Below are 16,725 nucleotides of genomic sequence, written 5' to 3' on the forward strand. Positions count from 1 at the left end.
CGAATTTGGTAGTAAGCAAATAACATTAAAATAATTATAAAACCGTATCCTTACAACTCCAATAGACCATTGTTAGTTGTTATATTTGGACATTAGGAGCTAAAGGTGTCCTCCCATCCTACTATACCTTTGTTAAGGGAATCAATGTCAGGATTTTTTATGACAGATGATCAGTAGGGTGGGGGAAGATGGGACACCTATTCATTCTATTTTCTCGTCCTATTTGGTAGTAAACAAAGAACTTTCAAAGAATTATAAAACCGTATCCTCAAAACTCTCATAGACCGTTGTTATAGTTGTTCATACACGATCAGGATATGTCGATATTCTGTGCTAAAGGTGTCCCATCTTCCCCCACCCTACTATATCATAAAGATTTTGTTTTGATTCACATATCAATTTATGTTCCATTGCTTTAGACTACAGCCAAACGCAAAAACTTGGTTTGTAAATAGTACTCTCAAATTGTGTTTTTTATTGTCATACAAAATGAGCCATTCACGAATTCTCTGATTGACGAAAAGGAATTATAAGTGGTATCGTGGGTAATAAATTTAGCAACTCGTAAGCTGACACAATGTGTATGAAACAGAACACCCGTGTTTAACCATTCTCGTTTTCCGGCCACGCGAAGATAAAGTTCGTTTCATTCATTCAACTTCACACCGTGATAGCTTGTGTGCCTATATGTTGCCTACAAGTTCCTACGCATACCACTCTGTTTAAAAAGTGTTTACCCAGAACGTTTTCTATGCGTTTGGGGCAGTACGCGTTTGGGCATAAACGGGGACCTATTTTTAGACTGTACTTGAGAGAACTCCATCATTTAATTCTTTTACCGCAAAATTTTCTGTTACGCGTGCTTTCGCGTGAACAATTTCTACAGCGTCACCAGAAATGAGGTCAATTACACCAGAAATACCAAACATTCTTCGCGTAGTTCTTCACTTACTATATCGTACTGTTGCCTTTAACGCGATTAAATACTGTACGTTTAAGATTAAAATAGATTAAAATTCTACATTCACATTTACAAGTAATTCTTTATATAAAAAGTTAATTAACATCCGCATTTTATAGGCCAAGCAATTTAACCCAATTTTAGCGATGACATCACCGTAAGAATTCTTGAAATCGCTCATGCAAGACAAGGGAAGGAAGCTTCATTACGACCACAAACAGAATAATAAAAAATAAAGCCTTACATTTAAACAGCGAGCATGGGTGGGACATTTGAATACCGAGCTAGGACTTTCAAACATTTTTATTGTTTATATTTCAAACAAAGTCTTAACGATGAAAATATCGTTTTTTTACATTTTCACTAAAACATTTTATGACATGTAGTCATACCGATAATAGTCATATCAACAGAATAAAAATATCGAAGACTTGTAATAAAAAAGTTTGGTATGGTCCCATTAGAATGAATTTTAAATATATAGTAATGAAGTACCGTATTACGAAAGTAATTTAAGTCTGGCCGAATTTTTTTGTTGTTTTACCTGCGCTGGTGATGAGTCTGGAAATTCCACCCCTCTGTCATGCAAGAATAGCGTTGCGAAATTTTCCGTTTGCTTGTTGTCTTATATCATCCTATATATGTATTATGTATAGACATGGTAGTGTTCCTATCGTGGGGGTAAGATGGGACACCTTTTGTACATACTATTCAAATATCCTGATCGTGTTTTAAATAATTAACAATGGTCTATGTGACTCGTAAGCATACAGTTTTATAATTCTATGAATGTTCTTTATTTACTACCGTTTACTACTACTGTAAGGGCGCTTGGCTGAGTAGTAATTCTCCTGTAAATTATTTATGTATATTCCGCTATACCTTTAACGCATGCTTTTCTACTATTTAGCAACCACAGCTGTATAGGAGTAAATGTTAGGTGTAAAAACCAAAAATGTGTAAAAAAGGTGTAAAAATGTAAATTTTAGGTGTTTAAATCATCTTCACATAATTGATTGTTTTAACTTTTATTATTATTACAGAGCAAACAACGTCGTTCAGGAAAAGCTATACAAAAGGAGACCCGTGATTGCCAAACAAGTAAATGTATGAAGTGGAAGGTTAGTAAAATTTATAGAAGGATGTGGGAAGATGGGACACCTTTTGCGCATAATATACGAATATCCTGATCGTGTTTTAAACAATTAACAACGGTCTATGGAAGTCGTGAGCATCTAGTTTTATATTATTTAAAAGTTTCTTGTTTACCACCACAATGGGAGAGAAAATAGAGTTAAAATGTGTCCTAACTTCTCCCACCCTACTATACAGTTTTTAAGGAATGTACATATCCAGTTTAGATTAAAACTCGGCTTAAAAAGAGAGAGAGACCGAAATGTTAGGATGTTTAATCTTTAAATTCTTATTCTTCAATTTTCTTTTGTTCAGATTGTGGTTCCTGAAGAAAAAAACAATCTTTAAAAAAATGTAAAGTTGAACTAAAATAAATAATGCATATGTGATACCTCTGTTTTGCCATTTTCTACGGATACTGATGTCTTATTATCTTTTCCACTTTTATCGCTGGTGCAGCAAGCGTAAATAGCATAGATGGCATATAAACTGTATCCGATTGTCGTGAGAAGAGCTAGGATGAAAACCAACAGACCGTCGGAGTTTCTTCCCCCAATATACCCTCTGCCCCAGGTCTGTAAGACAGTGATAATGTGTTACTATTTAGAAATATAGTACGGTGGGGAAAGATGGGACATCTTTTTATTCTATTTTTTCGTCCCATTTGGTAGTAAACAAAACGCACTCAAAAAATTATTTAACCGCATCCTCACGACTCAATAGACCGTTGTGAATTGTTTTAAACACGATTAAGATATTTAGATATTATGTGCTAAATGTGACCCGTCTTCCCCACCCTACAATACATCATCGTTAAAAGATAGTACCTCGAATATTCCAAAGCAAATGGTCCCGACAATATAGAAGACAGAGAAAAGGCAGTTAAATGCGTTGGTCGCGTTCTCATCAAAACACCGCTTTCCGCTTGCCCGTGACATGTACCCTAAAAGCGTGATGACCCACGCTGAAACGGAAATCCACAGCAAGGCGTGACCGGCGGTCTGTGACCACATTCCTGAAAATGTCGGTTTATGATTAAATAGTAGGAAGGGAGAAGATGGGACACCTTTACCGCATAATTTCCAGTTATATATATCCAGTTTTATAAATATTTAAATGTTCTTTGTTTACCACCAAACTAGACGAGAAAATAGAATAAAAAGGTGTCCCATCTCCCCCCACCCTACTATACTAATAAACGTAAGTTTATTGCAATACTTTCAAACAGATCCAAAAAATTACCTGTCTGTGCTAGAATTCCGAAAACTCCACCACCAGTACACAAGCAGAACGCTTGCATAATACCACAGCTTGATGAAGTGAAACCGGAATCGACAGAACAAGATTTCATCGTGAAAATTTTAAATAAAAACTAAAACAAACTAACAATGCTTCTAAAATAATATACGACAAATGATAATTTTTGCATAAAATTTAAACAATAACGGGATTTGTATTTACAGTACTAGGCTATATCGTTAAGCAATAGAAAACCGGCGAGGCGCACTTCGGTTACGATCTGTCTGTTTTTGTGCGTAACCATGTTTATATAGTCAAAAGCAATACAAATCACGCGATGGGTGTGTCATTTCATCTTTTTTCTTGGAGAAAAGAAGAAGGCGGGAAAAGCGAGACAGAAATGTTAAGTCCGATTTTTAACATATAAGTTCAGTTGAGAGTTGCTTTCCGCAGAAGTTTCACTTAAACGTATTTTTATAAGTGTTACTTATAAGTGCTTTTATCAATGTTATGCGATTAACGATACTTTATCAATAGTATATATAGGATAGGGGAAGACGGGACACCTTCATTCTATTTTCTCGTCACATTTTGTATACCAAACAAAGAACACTCAAAGAATTATAAAATCGTAACCTCAGGAGTTCCATTTAGACTGTTTTTAATTGTTTAAAATACGATCAGGATATTTGGAAATAATTTCCTAAAGGTGTCCCATTTTCCCCCAACCCTACTACATAAAATTGGTAAAAACTATTAGGTCGACATAATTGACCGTTCGACTATCCATACTTGGTAACTCGTGATCGGTCATAATAACATAAACCTCACTCGTTACGACTGTATTACTTTCTATTCTTTGCAACGCATACGATTGCAGTCCGAAAAGGGATGTTATATTTGGACATGCAAAACAATGCCCCACGCGGCAGCGGTTCTAAAACTGGGGTAAATTTACCTCTTGGGGTTAATTCCTCGTATTTAGGGGGTAAATAAGCCACCAATTAAATTCCACATCAGTTGACGGGACAGAAAATTGTGCCAATTATAATACCTTACCAGACATTAAACAACTCGTTGCCAAAAAGCAAGCGCATCCGTCGCATTAAACATAACTGCTGTAATTTGCTGTTTTTGCTTTTAATAAATGAGCGCCATATTACATATTGGGGGTAAATCTGAAAAGCATCTTTGTTAAAAAGGGTAAAGCATTTACAAACAAGTTTAAGAACTACTGCCCCACGGCGTGCTAATCTCCGCGACCGCTCGTTATCAAACATGTTATACTGACCAGGCACAAGTTTTTAACACATCGGCGAAACTACGATAAACTAAATACTTCAGGATGTGCAGCAGATATTCATCCACCAAACAGGCACATAATGAAACTACAAGGTATCGTGCTAACTAATCAGTTTACCAAAAGTTGGGAGCAAAAGCCACGCAGTTTATCTGACACTTTTTATCCATAGTGTGTTTTAACAACTGTTATTTACTGTTGATTCCCATCTCTTTGTGCTTTAAAATAGCATGGTGATCGCTAATGTTTTCGAAGAGATACAAATTCTATAGTAGATCGGGGTAGGATGGGACACCTTTTTATTCCGTTTTTTGTCCTTTCTGGTGGTAAACAAATAAAACTTTCAAAGAATTTTAAAACTGTATCTTCACGACTCCTATAGCTATAAACCGTTGTTAATTGATTAAAACACGATCAGGATATTGTGTGTTAAAGATGTTCAATCTTACCCCACAGTACTTATATGTTATGTTAACCCCACTCTGACATTTCAATGAACAAAACACTTTTGTTACACACCTCTTACTCACTTTTGTTAAACCCACAACTGACCACTGAGTTATAGCAATTGCGGATTGTCTTTGCCAAGAACGCACACGGTTACGGTGGTATGGCCGTATATCGTCTAAACTAGAAGCATGCGTGCTAAACAGTGCGCCACTGGACCAGACCTTTAAACGTTAATTCAAGCGTGTATGGTTTGATTTATTAAGGCGACCAACCGGTACAGACACCACAAGTAAACATTATCAATTGCCGTTTCATTTTACAACTGTTTATATTTTCAAATGCTGTGTACATGTGAAAAGAGAAAATAAAAAAACACTTCTCACTATTTGTCGGCGGCAAAAAAAGGCGTGAAGTTAGTTAAGCCGCTTGTTAGATTGGATATCGCATGCTTGGTAAAAATATTAGGACGTTTTACGGTAAAAGTATTTGAAATTGTAAGGCTGTGCCGTTAGCTTAAAAACTTTGTATATTAAAAGAATGGTCATAAAAATAAAGTAATAAAATAGCACCGGTAAAAACATACTGCCAAGAGCAGGAAAGAAATGTGTATACGATGTTATGTATGCTACGTTATAAGGGGAAATATTTTTGAGGGGGAAAAGAAAGTGATATTACGAATGCAGATCTACAAGTTACTTTATTTAGTTTATGTGGTGGAGCAGAAAGTTATTTATTACAGAATATTATTGCAACGTGTGGTGTGCAAGAACGGAAGTGAATAAACAATAAAAACGAGTGTAAAAGATTAGTGGTGTTCCACTGTCTAACTTCTACTATTTTGGTAAAAAGTTGAATATAAGTTGATGCCATCAGTTTTTTTCCATTCATTGTATTAACCATCAGATATGGCAGGCAACGCAACGACCTTGAAACAAAGAATCAACTTTAGTGAAACAAACTTCAAGGCTCAGGTTACGCTGAGTGCTGAGCAGTTTGATACAGTGGTTGTAAAGCATCTGTACAGTGGGGTAATGTTCCAGACTGTAGAGCCGTATTAGTGTTTGCTGCACCACGCTGGTATCCAGCCACACGCTGTGTTGATGACTTAAAGCAGCATAGATTGTCTTTAAAATTGGCCCACGATTCAACAGTCTTGCTTGACCAGATCCAAAAACCAGATGTGATTCCTAATTAAAATAAAAACAATAGCTTTAACATTTAATACATCCATACGCGGTGGCTTCGTACACCTCGTGCAGTGGCGCAGCCAGAAAATAAATAAGGGGGAGGGGGGGTATTAATCAAAAACTTTTGAAAACTTTTTTTCTTTTTAATTAATTTTTTTTTAGTTTAAAAGGGGGGGGTCGTGACATCCTAAACTCCCCCTGGCTCCGCCACTGACCTCGTGTGTGTTTTTTTTTAAATTATTATCAACTTACCAACAATGAGCATGACAAAATACTTGATTATGAAGACAATGAAGTCTGGTTTGTTTCCAACATGTTTTGAATATTCACACGGACAAGGGACTCTGAATTTTCTAAAAAACAAACAAAGAACAGTTTGAAATAAACTGCTGTAAAAAAAACGTCCGCCGTAGCACATTTGGTTAGCCCGCCTGCCTCCAACCCAGAGGTAATGGGTTCAAGGCTCTTCGCTGCTACCTTTGTGGGCGTAAATGTCCTTGGGAAAGACACTTAAGGGTAATTGCTCTAACGCAGTGGTCACTAATGGGTTGTCCAAATTATCAACCACACATAAAAAAAAAATAATCACCCACAAAGTAACATATTTGGTAACTCGTAAGCTGGCACGAGGTGTAAGAAACAGAACACTCGTGTTTAATAACTGTCGTTTTGTGGCCATTAGAGGATAAAGTAAGTTGTGTTCATTCATTTAAAAAAAATTACCTGCAGTTTTCGGCAAACCAGCCTTTTTGCCACGAATCTCTGTTCATTTGTTCATAGAAGTAGCAAGCAATCATGACTGTAGCAGGTACGGTATATAAAACACTAAAGACTCCAATTCGAACCATTAGTCTTTCCAATTTTTCCACTTTACCAGTTCCTCCGTTATGTTTTACAACGTTTCTGTGAAAATGTTTTATTTCTCAATTTGTAAAAAACACTGATAGTACATTTAGTAAGGTGGGGGAAGACGGGACTCTGGCAAAGACGGGATGTTTTTAAATTTAATTTTATAAGTACGCAATTGATAACAGACAAAAAAATGCTACACTATTATTTAACAGTATTCTCATGGTCCAACAAAGTGATAACTCTCAGAAAACTAGTTTTAGTTTTAAGTGAAAAACTCAGATATGTACATTAAAAAAGTAGGAAGGAGTCACTATGTCTTAAACTATGCATGCAGTCAGCAAAAAAGATACTATATTTTATCAATTATTGTTATAACTTTTAACAACACCCATCGTTGGTTGTATAATACCAATTCAACAGACTGAAGGTAACATGTTAAAAACCATAGCAGTAATATTGTTAAAACATTACAAATTTCAAAACTGCTTTAATGTATGAAACTTCCTGTAGCTTTTAAATTTTTACCTATTTACTTTTAAAGCTGATCTATATATAGTTGCTGTAACCTTTATAGTAGGGGGTGGGGGGAAGATGGGACGCCTGTTCATTTTATTTTCCCGCCCCATTTGGTAGTAAACAAAGAACATTCAAAGAATTATAAAACTGTATGCTCTTGAGTCTTGACTCTCATAGACTGTTGTTGATTTTTAAAACACGATCAGAATATTTGGATAACATGTGGTAAAGGTGTCCCCTCTTTCTTTACCCTACTTTATAAGTTATACACATATCAGCTAAATTTCACATTCTGATCAAAAATTACACAATATTAGAAACACACCTGATGTTAAACATGGCCACGAATCCTGCTACTAGAAAACAGGTTCCCACAAGTAGATAGATGGACAATGGTACAAGCAAGAACCATAGAAGATGCTTAGTGTTGTACACACCAACAAAGCATACCTGTATGTTTTGTAATTATTATTCTCTGTCATAATGGAAAAAGATTGAGAAAAATTATTATTAACATAAACTATAGCACAGTTGGTTAGCATGCCTGCTTGTAACTTAGAAATAATGGGTTTAAGACTTTTCGCTGCTACCATTGTGGTCGTAAGTGTCCTTGGGCAAGATACCTAACGGCGGTTGCTTTAACCCAGTGGTCGCGAGAATAAAAGTTATATTCATTCATTTACAAAGTGTGGTATAGAAAAATATTTGGCTAAAATCTTGATGATTAAAAAAACTAATAACAGAATTCAAATTGGTGAAGAGAAAAAACAAACAAAAAAACAGGAAAACAGTTATAACCTATGTCCTATAATAATAATAATAATAACTTTATTTGTCTCTTTGGTTGCAGTAGCAAAGATTTAGAAATATTTTAAACAAAAAGACAGGATATAGCCACAAAACAACAGTTGGTAAAACACGCTTACAGTTAAAAATACATTTACTTATCTTACCCCACTTAGCAAATCCCCTTCAATCTTAGATGAGATGAGAACAATGACAGTTTGAATTGCTGGCAGTGACCATGCTGTGCCGTGGAAATATGGACTTTTCGCTTCAATTGCTTCATTGCCCCACTTTAAACCAGCAGCCAGAAACCATGTTATGGTGAGAACAACCCACCTAAAACAGTAAAGCAGATTTTTTATAAATAGCAGGAGATAGAGGCCTGTGGGGCATTTCGGGACAGAAAGTGGGACGCTGGAGTCGGATATGAATACGGACTTCATTATCGCGAGCACATGACTTTGGGACGTACAAGGGTGTTGGGGTCAAATCTGGACTAAATTAAATGTGCTCAAGGTCCATGCGTATACAGGTCAGATTAGTTTAATTATTAGGAGTTATTTTTTATTAGGCATCGTTAGAGGTTAAGATTCATTTTAAATTGTTAAGGTAAAAACTATGCTTAGAATTTCACTAATTTTTAAACTTAAAAATAAATTTCTAGTGAAAAAATTAACAACAATTCAAGAAAAAATATTAAAATCAGCAACCAGCACACAGGTTTAAGATGTTTTATACTTGACAGTTTGCATTTGTTTTATTGTATTTTTACTTCCTAAAGCCGTTTTAATAGAATATTAATAATCATTAAGGAAAAACTGTAGGAATAGCAGCTAGCTTATAAAAAAGGATAACAGGCAATACATACAAAATGTGAATAAATAAATGAGTTTATTTAGTTATACATCTGTGTATTTCTTAGTTGTATTGGTTGGGTAATAATATTCTAATACAATTTTAGAAGAGTGGTAACTAGTAAGCATAGATTATATCAAGCATAGATGACAAACTTTTTAGAATACAGGGGAGGCAGGGATAGTTAGACAAGCAAAAAAAAAACAAATTAAAATTTTTGGGACAAATTTAATGCAGTGCATAAAATTTTAGGGTTGGCTTGCCCACCCTGCCACCCCAGGTTAGGCGCCTATGATACCACGATAATATAATATTACCAAATTGAGCTCGCCATACTGAAGAAATAAACCATCATAAACAAGACCGTGCAGCCAGCTTCTCTAGCGCCTTGTGTGACCACCTGGAGGAATTAAACAACTCAATACTAATAACAGGAGTGTTGAATACCACGCTACATACCTTCGGGCAAGTGCTTAGCGTGTTATCAGCGCTGCAAGTGGAACTAGGAAACTGTTTACATGCAACAGAATCGCGCAAAAAGAAACCGACGATGTATGCGATTGCCACCACTAAGTAACAACCTGAAAAAAAAATACATTAAATTTTTATATTGAACTAAGTAACAAAAAAAATATAAATAAATTTAATCATAAAGTAACAAAAATACATATTTTATAATAAATAAACTAGGTAACAAAAATAAATATTCTATATTAAATGATGATTTAATTAAATTGTGGCACAAGATTTCAGTTCAAATTAATAAAAACAGGCAATAGTTTAATTAAAGGATAATTTACCGTTCCGTGGTGGTAACTTGTGTATATGTGCCTCAGGGTACTTTATACTATGGTATATACAATGCTTAACCACACTTTAAATTGTTCAAAACAAATATTCTTAAATATTATAACGTCACTACCATACTCAAAACATTGGTATGTGTTTTAAAAGTGAAACGTGTACACCAGCGTTTCTTAAACTGGGGTAAGTTTATCCTTTGGGGTAAATTTTTATGTTTAGAGGGTAAATAAGCTACCAATCAAAATCCATATCAGTTGACAGGACAGAAAAATGTGCCAATTGTAGTACTTTACCAGATATTGAACAACTCGTCGCCAAAAAGCTAGCGCATTCGTCGCATTAAATATAACTGATGTAATTAGTTGTTTTCGCTTTTAAATAAATGAACCCCATATTACATATTGAGGTAAATCAGATTTGGAACTTTGATAAAAGGGTAGCATGCGAAAAATTTTAAGAACCATTGGTGTACACAATGTTTAAGTAGACATTAAATTAGATTTGTGCAAAATAAAATTTATTCTATTTAATAGTTTTAAATACTATAATGCCACTTACATACCCAAAACATTGACATAGGCTTTAAAATGTACGGATAGATAATTTTAAAGTGTTGTTTGCACACCAGTGCACCTAACAGCTGGCCGATCTTGTTAAGTTTCAAGGGTTAAGACTTCTCTTTCTACGAGTATTATTTGAGCCAGGCATACCCATGGAAAAAATTAGTTCACAAACTTTTTGACTTATTCCTAAAAACTATTACACAAACTTTTTGATTTATTCCTAAAAGTTAACACACTCACTTTTTGATTTATTCCTAAAAACTAACTAAATTGAATAGAATACCATTTTGTTTCAATAAAATGTAAAACTCAAAGTCCGTAATTCAAATACCAAGTTGAGAATTTAAAAACTTAAAATCCCTAATTCAAATACCTAGATGTTTTTTGTCAGATTGGATAAACTCAAGACTAACATAGACACACCTTTTATCCATGAGTAATAACTCATTGATAAATTTAATAGAGAGGGGGATTTCCCTTGGGGTAAAGCTAAAATTAAATTATATTTTTATCATAAAGTGTTTAAAAAGTGAACCTTCTCGAAATAATGAACTAAACAGAGTTTATCATATGTAAATATATATATAAAAAGTAAAAAGTTAGGGTAAAAATTTCATTTAGCATAGGGACATAATGTACACAAATAAAGGGAAAAATAAGAAATCGAAAAAGGTATATAATATATATATTGCCAATTTCTTTAAGATATTGACACAACGTACGCAAACCAAAAATATTTAAGCAGTCAAAAAAGAAAATTAAAAATATTAGAAGAAATTTAAATTTACCTGATAGGAATATTATTGGTCTTTCTGGGTAAAGAAATCTCGGCATATCAATAAGATAAGTAAGAACTGTGAAAAGAGTGGAAATCACACAAATAAATGACCAACATCCAATCCATAAGTTTGCGAATTGCTTTTCCCCCCTGTTTCAATTGGATATCAGAAAATAAATAAATACTAATAAAATCAGCACGGAATGGTAAAGTAACTGCAATGAAATTTAACTCTAGAGTTTCTTGTGTAAAAAAAGTATCTGGTGCTCTGAAAACATAACAGACAAAAAATCTATGTCATCAATGTATACTAACAAAATTAGCACAGAATATAAGTAAAGTAACTGTAATAAATTGCGACCCTGATTTGGTGCTCAAAGAGTTTTTTGTGTAAAAAATATAGTAAGGACCTAGTGCTTTGAAAACAAAACAGACAAAAATTCTAGGTCATCAGAAATGAAATAAATACATATTAACAAAATTAACACAGAACACAAGTAATGATCTGGTGATACGAAAACGTAACCAACAAAAATCAAGTCCAACCACTAGTGGTAATTGAGAAATATATTTCGCCTAAATGGCATCGTCAGTCTCTTATTGAAATAGAATCAAGAACACGTAACTACATTAAATTTAAACTATGATCTGTTGCTCATAGAGTTTTTTGTATAAAAAAAATACAGTAAGGATCTGGTGGTCTGAAACCCGACAAAAAAATCACAGACAAAAACCCAGTCCAACTAATTGTATAATAAAAGATAAATATATTTCGTCTTGTTAGTATTTAAATAGGATATAGGAAACTTATATTTAACAGCAGTCTATGGGAGCGTGGGAATATGGTTTTAAAGTTGTTTGAGAGTTCTTTGTTTACTACAAAACGATACGAGGAAATAGAATGAAAAAATGTCTTATTTCCCCCTCCCTACTATATAATAAAAGATACATATATTTAATATATATTTATAAGTAACTTATAGTATAACTAATGACAACTCACTCTGTCCAAAACATGAGCCTTTTACTATCACAGGGCGCGCCACAGTTTTCAGTTTCCATGAACTCATAACCTGTAATAAAACAAGTAAAAAAAATAAACCATTGAGTGTATAGGTAGTGGACATAATGATGTGCAAAAGTTGTGTTTGTGTAAGATTACTCAACTGTCCAGCACTGTAGCACAGTTGGTTAGCACGCCTACCTCTAATCCAGAGGTAATGGGTTCAAGGCTTGTCATTGCTACTATTGTGGGTGTATGTGTCCTTGGGCAAGACACTTAACAGCAATTGCTCCAACCCAGTGGTCACTAATTTGATTGTCCAAATTATCAGCCATACATAAAAAAATAACCACCCACAAAGTAGCGTAGGAAAAAGTTACATTCATTCATTCAGCTAGTTTTCAATCACCATCACATAAAACAAGTGATTGGGACACATTATGTAGGAAGAAGAAGGATTGTCGAACAATAAAAACTGATCCAGTCCTACTTTGTTTCATTGTTTTAAGTTTCAATGTGTTTTATGTGAAATTGCGCATAGTGATAGTACACACTACACACTACAACACACATTTCTTTCAAAATCATATCCAAAAATTTATACACATTATTAATTTAAATCCAAAAAATATAAATGTTACAATATACAATTAGTTATTTTCTTAACATTGCAATTTCTTTATTGAAAACTTGTAAATTAATTTGCAATACTAATAGTAGGCTATAGAATTATTAATGTTATTTTTAATGTTGAAGGACATTCCAAATGTTTGAGACGCACACTTGACATTTCTAACAGGTTATAAACTGGTGATTGGTTACTTTAATTGCATTGCGATACTGGCCACTCAAAGTAATACGTGGTCTTGACATTTAAACTGATATTCATGGTTAAGAGTTTCATCAATACCATTTAGCGAAAGGTTTTTGTTGACAGATTGTACAAACTAACAACAAATATGTATATATAGAAAGATGGGGAAGACGGGACACCGTTTTATTCTCATTTCTCATCCTATTTGGTAGTAAACAAAGAACATTAAAATATTTACAAAACCGTATTCTCACGACTCCCATATGTCGTTGTTAATTGTTTAAAACTTAGGGCATTTGTATTTTATGTAGTAAAGGTGTCCTACTTTCCCCCACTGTACTATATACTAAAAAAACTAAAAATTGCAAATATTTTTCTAGAAATCTTACTTATATCATTCTCGTGTACAGTCATGTGAGCAGGACAAGAAAAGCCAACTCCAGTTAAACACTGCCTTCTATCCACATATGTAGGAGTGATAGTACTTGGTATAATGTCCCTTCCAAAGCACAAATCACCTTCTGTTTTTAAAGGAAACTTGCTGCAATCTAGATCTCTGGGCCAGCTGAAATCAAATCTAGATAAGAGGACAACAGTGATTTGTAAGCAGTACTACAAAAGTAAAAAAATAAACCATTGAAAGGATTAACTAGTATCATTTTTGCATGGTGCGAAATTTGTACTTACTTTTTCATTAATTTTTCACATGCTTTTGCTTCTTCACACATATGCCTGCAAGGTGGGAATGCTCTGTTGTATGTGGAACAGATAGGGGTGTAAACGCTACACAGGAATAACTGCAAAGTGGGCGAGCAACCAACCTATATTGTATTTGTAATAATAAAATCATATCAAAAAATACATTTTAATAAACCAAAAAACGCTAGTAATAATAATAAACTAAACAAATATATTTAGTCTAGAGGAACAGTACTCATCATACCTTGATGTCCGAAAAAGATCGTAGGATTTCTATGATTACTTTTTAAGTGGGCTAGGGCGGTTTCCTAACTTACCCCAAGTACCCCATTGTTTTTTATTACCCCACTTTACTACATAATATGTTTTGTTATTTTTGTGACAATAATCCAAATGTTTTGGTATTTTATTTAAATCCTCTTTATTTGGGTCAAAGGATAATATTGAGCATATTATACATTAAAATTTTTGTTATGGCGCTGACAGCAGCAAAGAATATTTTAACACAGACTTTAAATTTAAACTGTGACTGCTTAACATTCTTTAATAAAAGAGAAAATGCCCAACTCTATTTTTAAGCCAAACAAATAATAAAACAACACATTTAATACCGTTACTACTTTTTATAAAGCGCTGTACGCAGAAAATTAACGAAGTTACATCTGGCAATTACAAACACATAATTATAGCATACACCTAAGCTCAAATTATAATCAATCGGACAAAACTGGGATAAAGAGATTTTAAACACTGGTATCTACTTGATTCGAAGGCGTCACAGAGACATTTTATCATTGGTCATGATTCATGATTAAATAAAACTAATAAATGAACATTTAAAATTTGAAAAGCAATCTCTTCTTTACCTAATGTATATATTATAGTTCTGTGGGGTAAGATAGGACCCTTTAGCACATAATATCCAAATGTCCTGATCGTGTTTTAAACAATTAACAACGGTCTATGGGAGTCTTGAGGGTACAGTTTCATAATTCTTTAAATGTTCTTTGTTTACTACCGAATGACCAAATGGGACAACAACATAGAATGAAAAGGTGTCCTATTTTCCCCAACCTCAACCCCACCATATATTATACGGTATATACATTGCAAAACTTGTCATAATTATGTAGATCACAAACAACTTGCCAAATAATTTATACAGGCAACTATTTCCATTTCTAATCAAATTTAATATGTTTTATAAAAACTGGCTTAAAGAAGAAACATTTTATTTACTTTATTACTTGTGTACAGATAGTCATAAAAACCTTCAAAAACCCGCAGTAAGAAAAATGTACCTATTCTAAATTTGTTCAAGAAAAAAAACTTGCCCTTTTTTAATTGCTATTTTAAACTATTAAAATCTAAAAATAATATTTGGAAGTTAGAACAAATACAAACATATAAATAACACACACACACATATATAATATATATATATATACAAATAATTGGAAAAATACCAACATATAAATAAAACCTTTAAAAGTTTGACCACATACCTTAACCAACGGGTAAAACTGATTTAATTGAAGTCCAGCCTCAGATTGATCTTGGTGACCCAATATATTGGGGAATATAGTGACATTGTATTCTGAAAATTGAGTTTGTTCGTTCCCATTTTAAATCAAACTTATATTTTATTTTTAAACTGTGATAGTTTCTTATACACTGATTTAATTAAAATAATAACACTAACAATTAGGCATTCACTTAGATTGTTAAAGTAAAAAGTTATTACGAAATGATTCTTAAAGAATATGAATGAATGTAACTTACTTTATCCTCTTGTAGGGGAAAAAAGACAATCGTTCAACACAGGTGTTTTGTTTTATACATTTCATGCCAAAAACTAGTAACCACATATGTAACTCTTTTTCATTTTTTATATTGTATATGGCTGACACTTTAGACAACTCATTACTAACCACTGGGTTAGAGAAATTGCTGATAAGTGTCTTGCCCAAGAAAACATACGCCCACAAAGGTAGGAGTGACAAGCCTCGAACATATAACCTCTGAGTTAAAGGCAAGGGCGCTTACTAACTTTGCGACAGAGCCAAACTTGAGTTAAATAGCCTATACATTGACTGTAGAACACTGGGACAGTGTGCAAATACACTTTATTCTAGCACCGTGGCAAAGTGGCTAGCACTTAACGGCAATTGCTCCAACCCAGTGAACCAGTGGTCAGTAATAATTGGTTGTCCAAATTATCAGCCATACATAAAAAATCCCCCCCCCCAAAATATAATCACCCACAAAATAACATACATGGTAATTCGTAATCTGGCACAAGGTGTATGCACACTGTTTTAACGACTGTCGTTTTCCGGCCACGCGGGGTAAAGTAAGTTCCATTCATTTGTTTAATTTAATTAACTTACGAATTCCTTTGCAAATAGACAACGTTATCGGTTCACACTTTCCCTCGTGTTGTGCATTGTTGATCACCACCATTGATAATATGAGAATGTATACGTGGTAGTTGATGAAATATCCAAACACAGCCATCTTGAAAATTTTCAAAATAATGACCACCGAAATACTTCACCTAGACTTAGAGCACCAATTAAACTTTAAAATAATAAACAATTATTAGCGGTTTGAGTATTTAGCATTCGTGTGTACACCAATTCATAGGGTAAATTACAACTAAGTTACAAGCGAGCTAAAACTGTATACTAACTACGTTAACGCAACAAAAGACGAATCGTATCAAAACTTAACTTAATTAAACCGGAAAACTCCAAATTGTTGTAGGAAGGGGCGACTGATAGC

General features: G+C 33.8%; 2 protein-coding genes across 4 annotated transcripts; both read right to left on the reverse strand.

The window, feature by feature from the left end:
- Positions 1-1,973: 1,973 nt before the first annotated feature.
- LOC149731181 (uncharacterized) lies at positions 1,974-3,510 on the reverse strand. Of its 2 annotated transcripts, none has more exons than XM_089884396.1 (4): positions 3,338-3,510; positions 2,923-3,110; positions 2,488-2,670; positions 1,974-2,420 (listed from the first exon to the last, which is right to left on the reverse strand). In XM_089884396.1, exons 1-4 carry the CDS (start codon positions 3,444-3,446, stop codon positions 2,385-2,387), a joined length of 516 nt encoding a protein of 171 aa, XP_089740522.1. In that variant the 5' UTR covers positions 3,447-3,510; the 3' UTR covers positions 1,974-2,384. The 2 variants fall into 2 exon arrangements, with proteins under 2 accessions (XP_089740522.1, XP_089740521.1); XM_089884395.1 differs by having other exon boundaries at positions 1,974-2,437.
- A 1,808-nt stretch (positions 3,511-5,318) lies between these two features.
- LOC149731182 (frizzled-1-like) lies at positions 5,319-16,697 on the reverse strand. 2 transcript variants are annotated; one of them, XM_089884388.1, is made up of 13 exons: positions 16,332-16,697; positions 15,447-15,538; positions 13,930-14,063; positions 13,632-13,807; positions 12,429-12,498; positions 11,436-11,575; positions 9,740-9,861; positions 9,598-9,680; positions 8,593-8,761; positions 7,965-8,089; positions 6,995-7,174; positions 6,524-6,624; positions 5,319-6,271 (listed from the first exon to the last, which is right to left on the reverse strand). In XM_089884388.1, exons 1-13 carry the CDS (start codon positions 16,456-16,458, stop codon positions 6,057-6,059), a joined length of 1,734 nt encoding a protein of 577 aa, XP_089740514.1. In that variant the 5' UTR covers positions 16,459-16,697; the 3' UTR covers positions 5,319-6,056. The 2 variants fall into 2 exon arrangements, with proteins under 2 accessions (XP_089740514.1, XP_089740513.1); XM_089884387.1 differs by having other exon boundaries at positions 13,632-13,819.
- Positions 16,698-16,725: the final 28 nt, after the last annotated feature.

Source organism: Ciona robusta, chromosome 9, assembly GCF_009617815.1.
Source record: "Ciona robusta chromosome 9, ASM961781v2".
Lineage (NCBI taxonomy): Eukaryota > Metazoa > Chordata > Ascidiacea > Phlebobranchia > Cionidae > Ciona > Ciona robusta.

Coding starts and splice junctions, on each gene's coding strand:
- LOC149731181 (XM_089884395.1), bottom strand. CDS start 3,446: ATGAAATCTTGTTCTGTCGATTCCGGTTTCACTTCATCAAGCTGTGGT. Junction 2,671..2,922: donor TTTGCTTTGGAATATTCGAG/GTACTATCTTTT, acceptor ACTGTCTTACAG/ACCTGGGGCAGAGGGTATAT. Junction 2,438..2,487: donor TAGAAAATGGCAAAACAGAG/GTATCACATATG, acceptor ATTTTTTTAAAG/ATTGTTTTTTTCTTCAGGAA.
- LOC149731182 (XM_089884387.1), bottom strand. CDS start 16,458: ATGGCTGTGTTTGGATATTTCATCAACTACCACGTATACATTCTCATA. Junction 14,064..15,446: donor AGTTTTACCCGTTGGTTAAG/GTATGTGGTCAA, acceptor AATACAATATAG/GTTGGTTGCTCGCCCACTTT. Junction 9,862..11,435: donor ACCAATAATATTCCTATCAG/GTAAATTTAAAT, acceptor TTTTTTTTTCAG/GTTGTTACTTAGTGGTGGCA.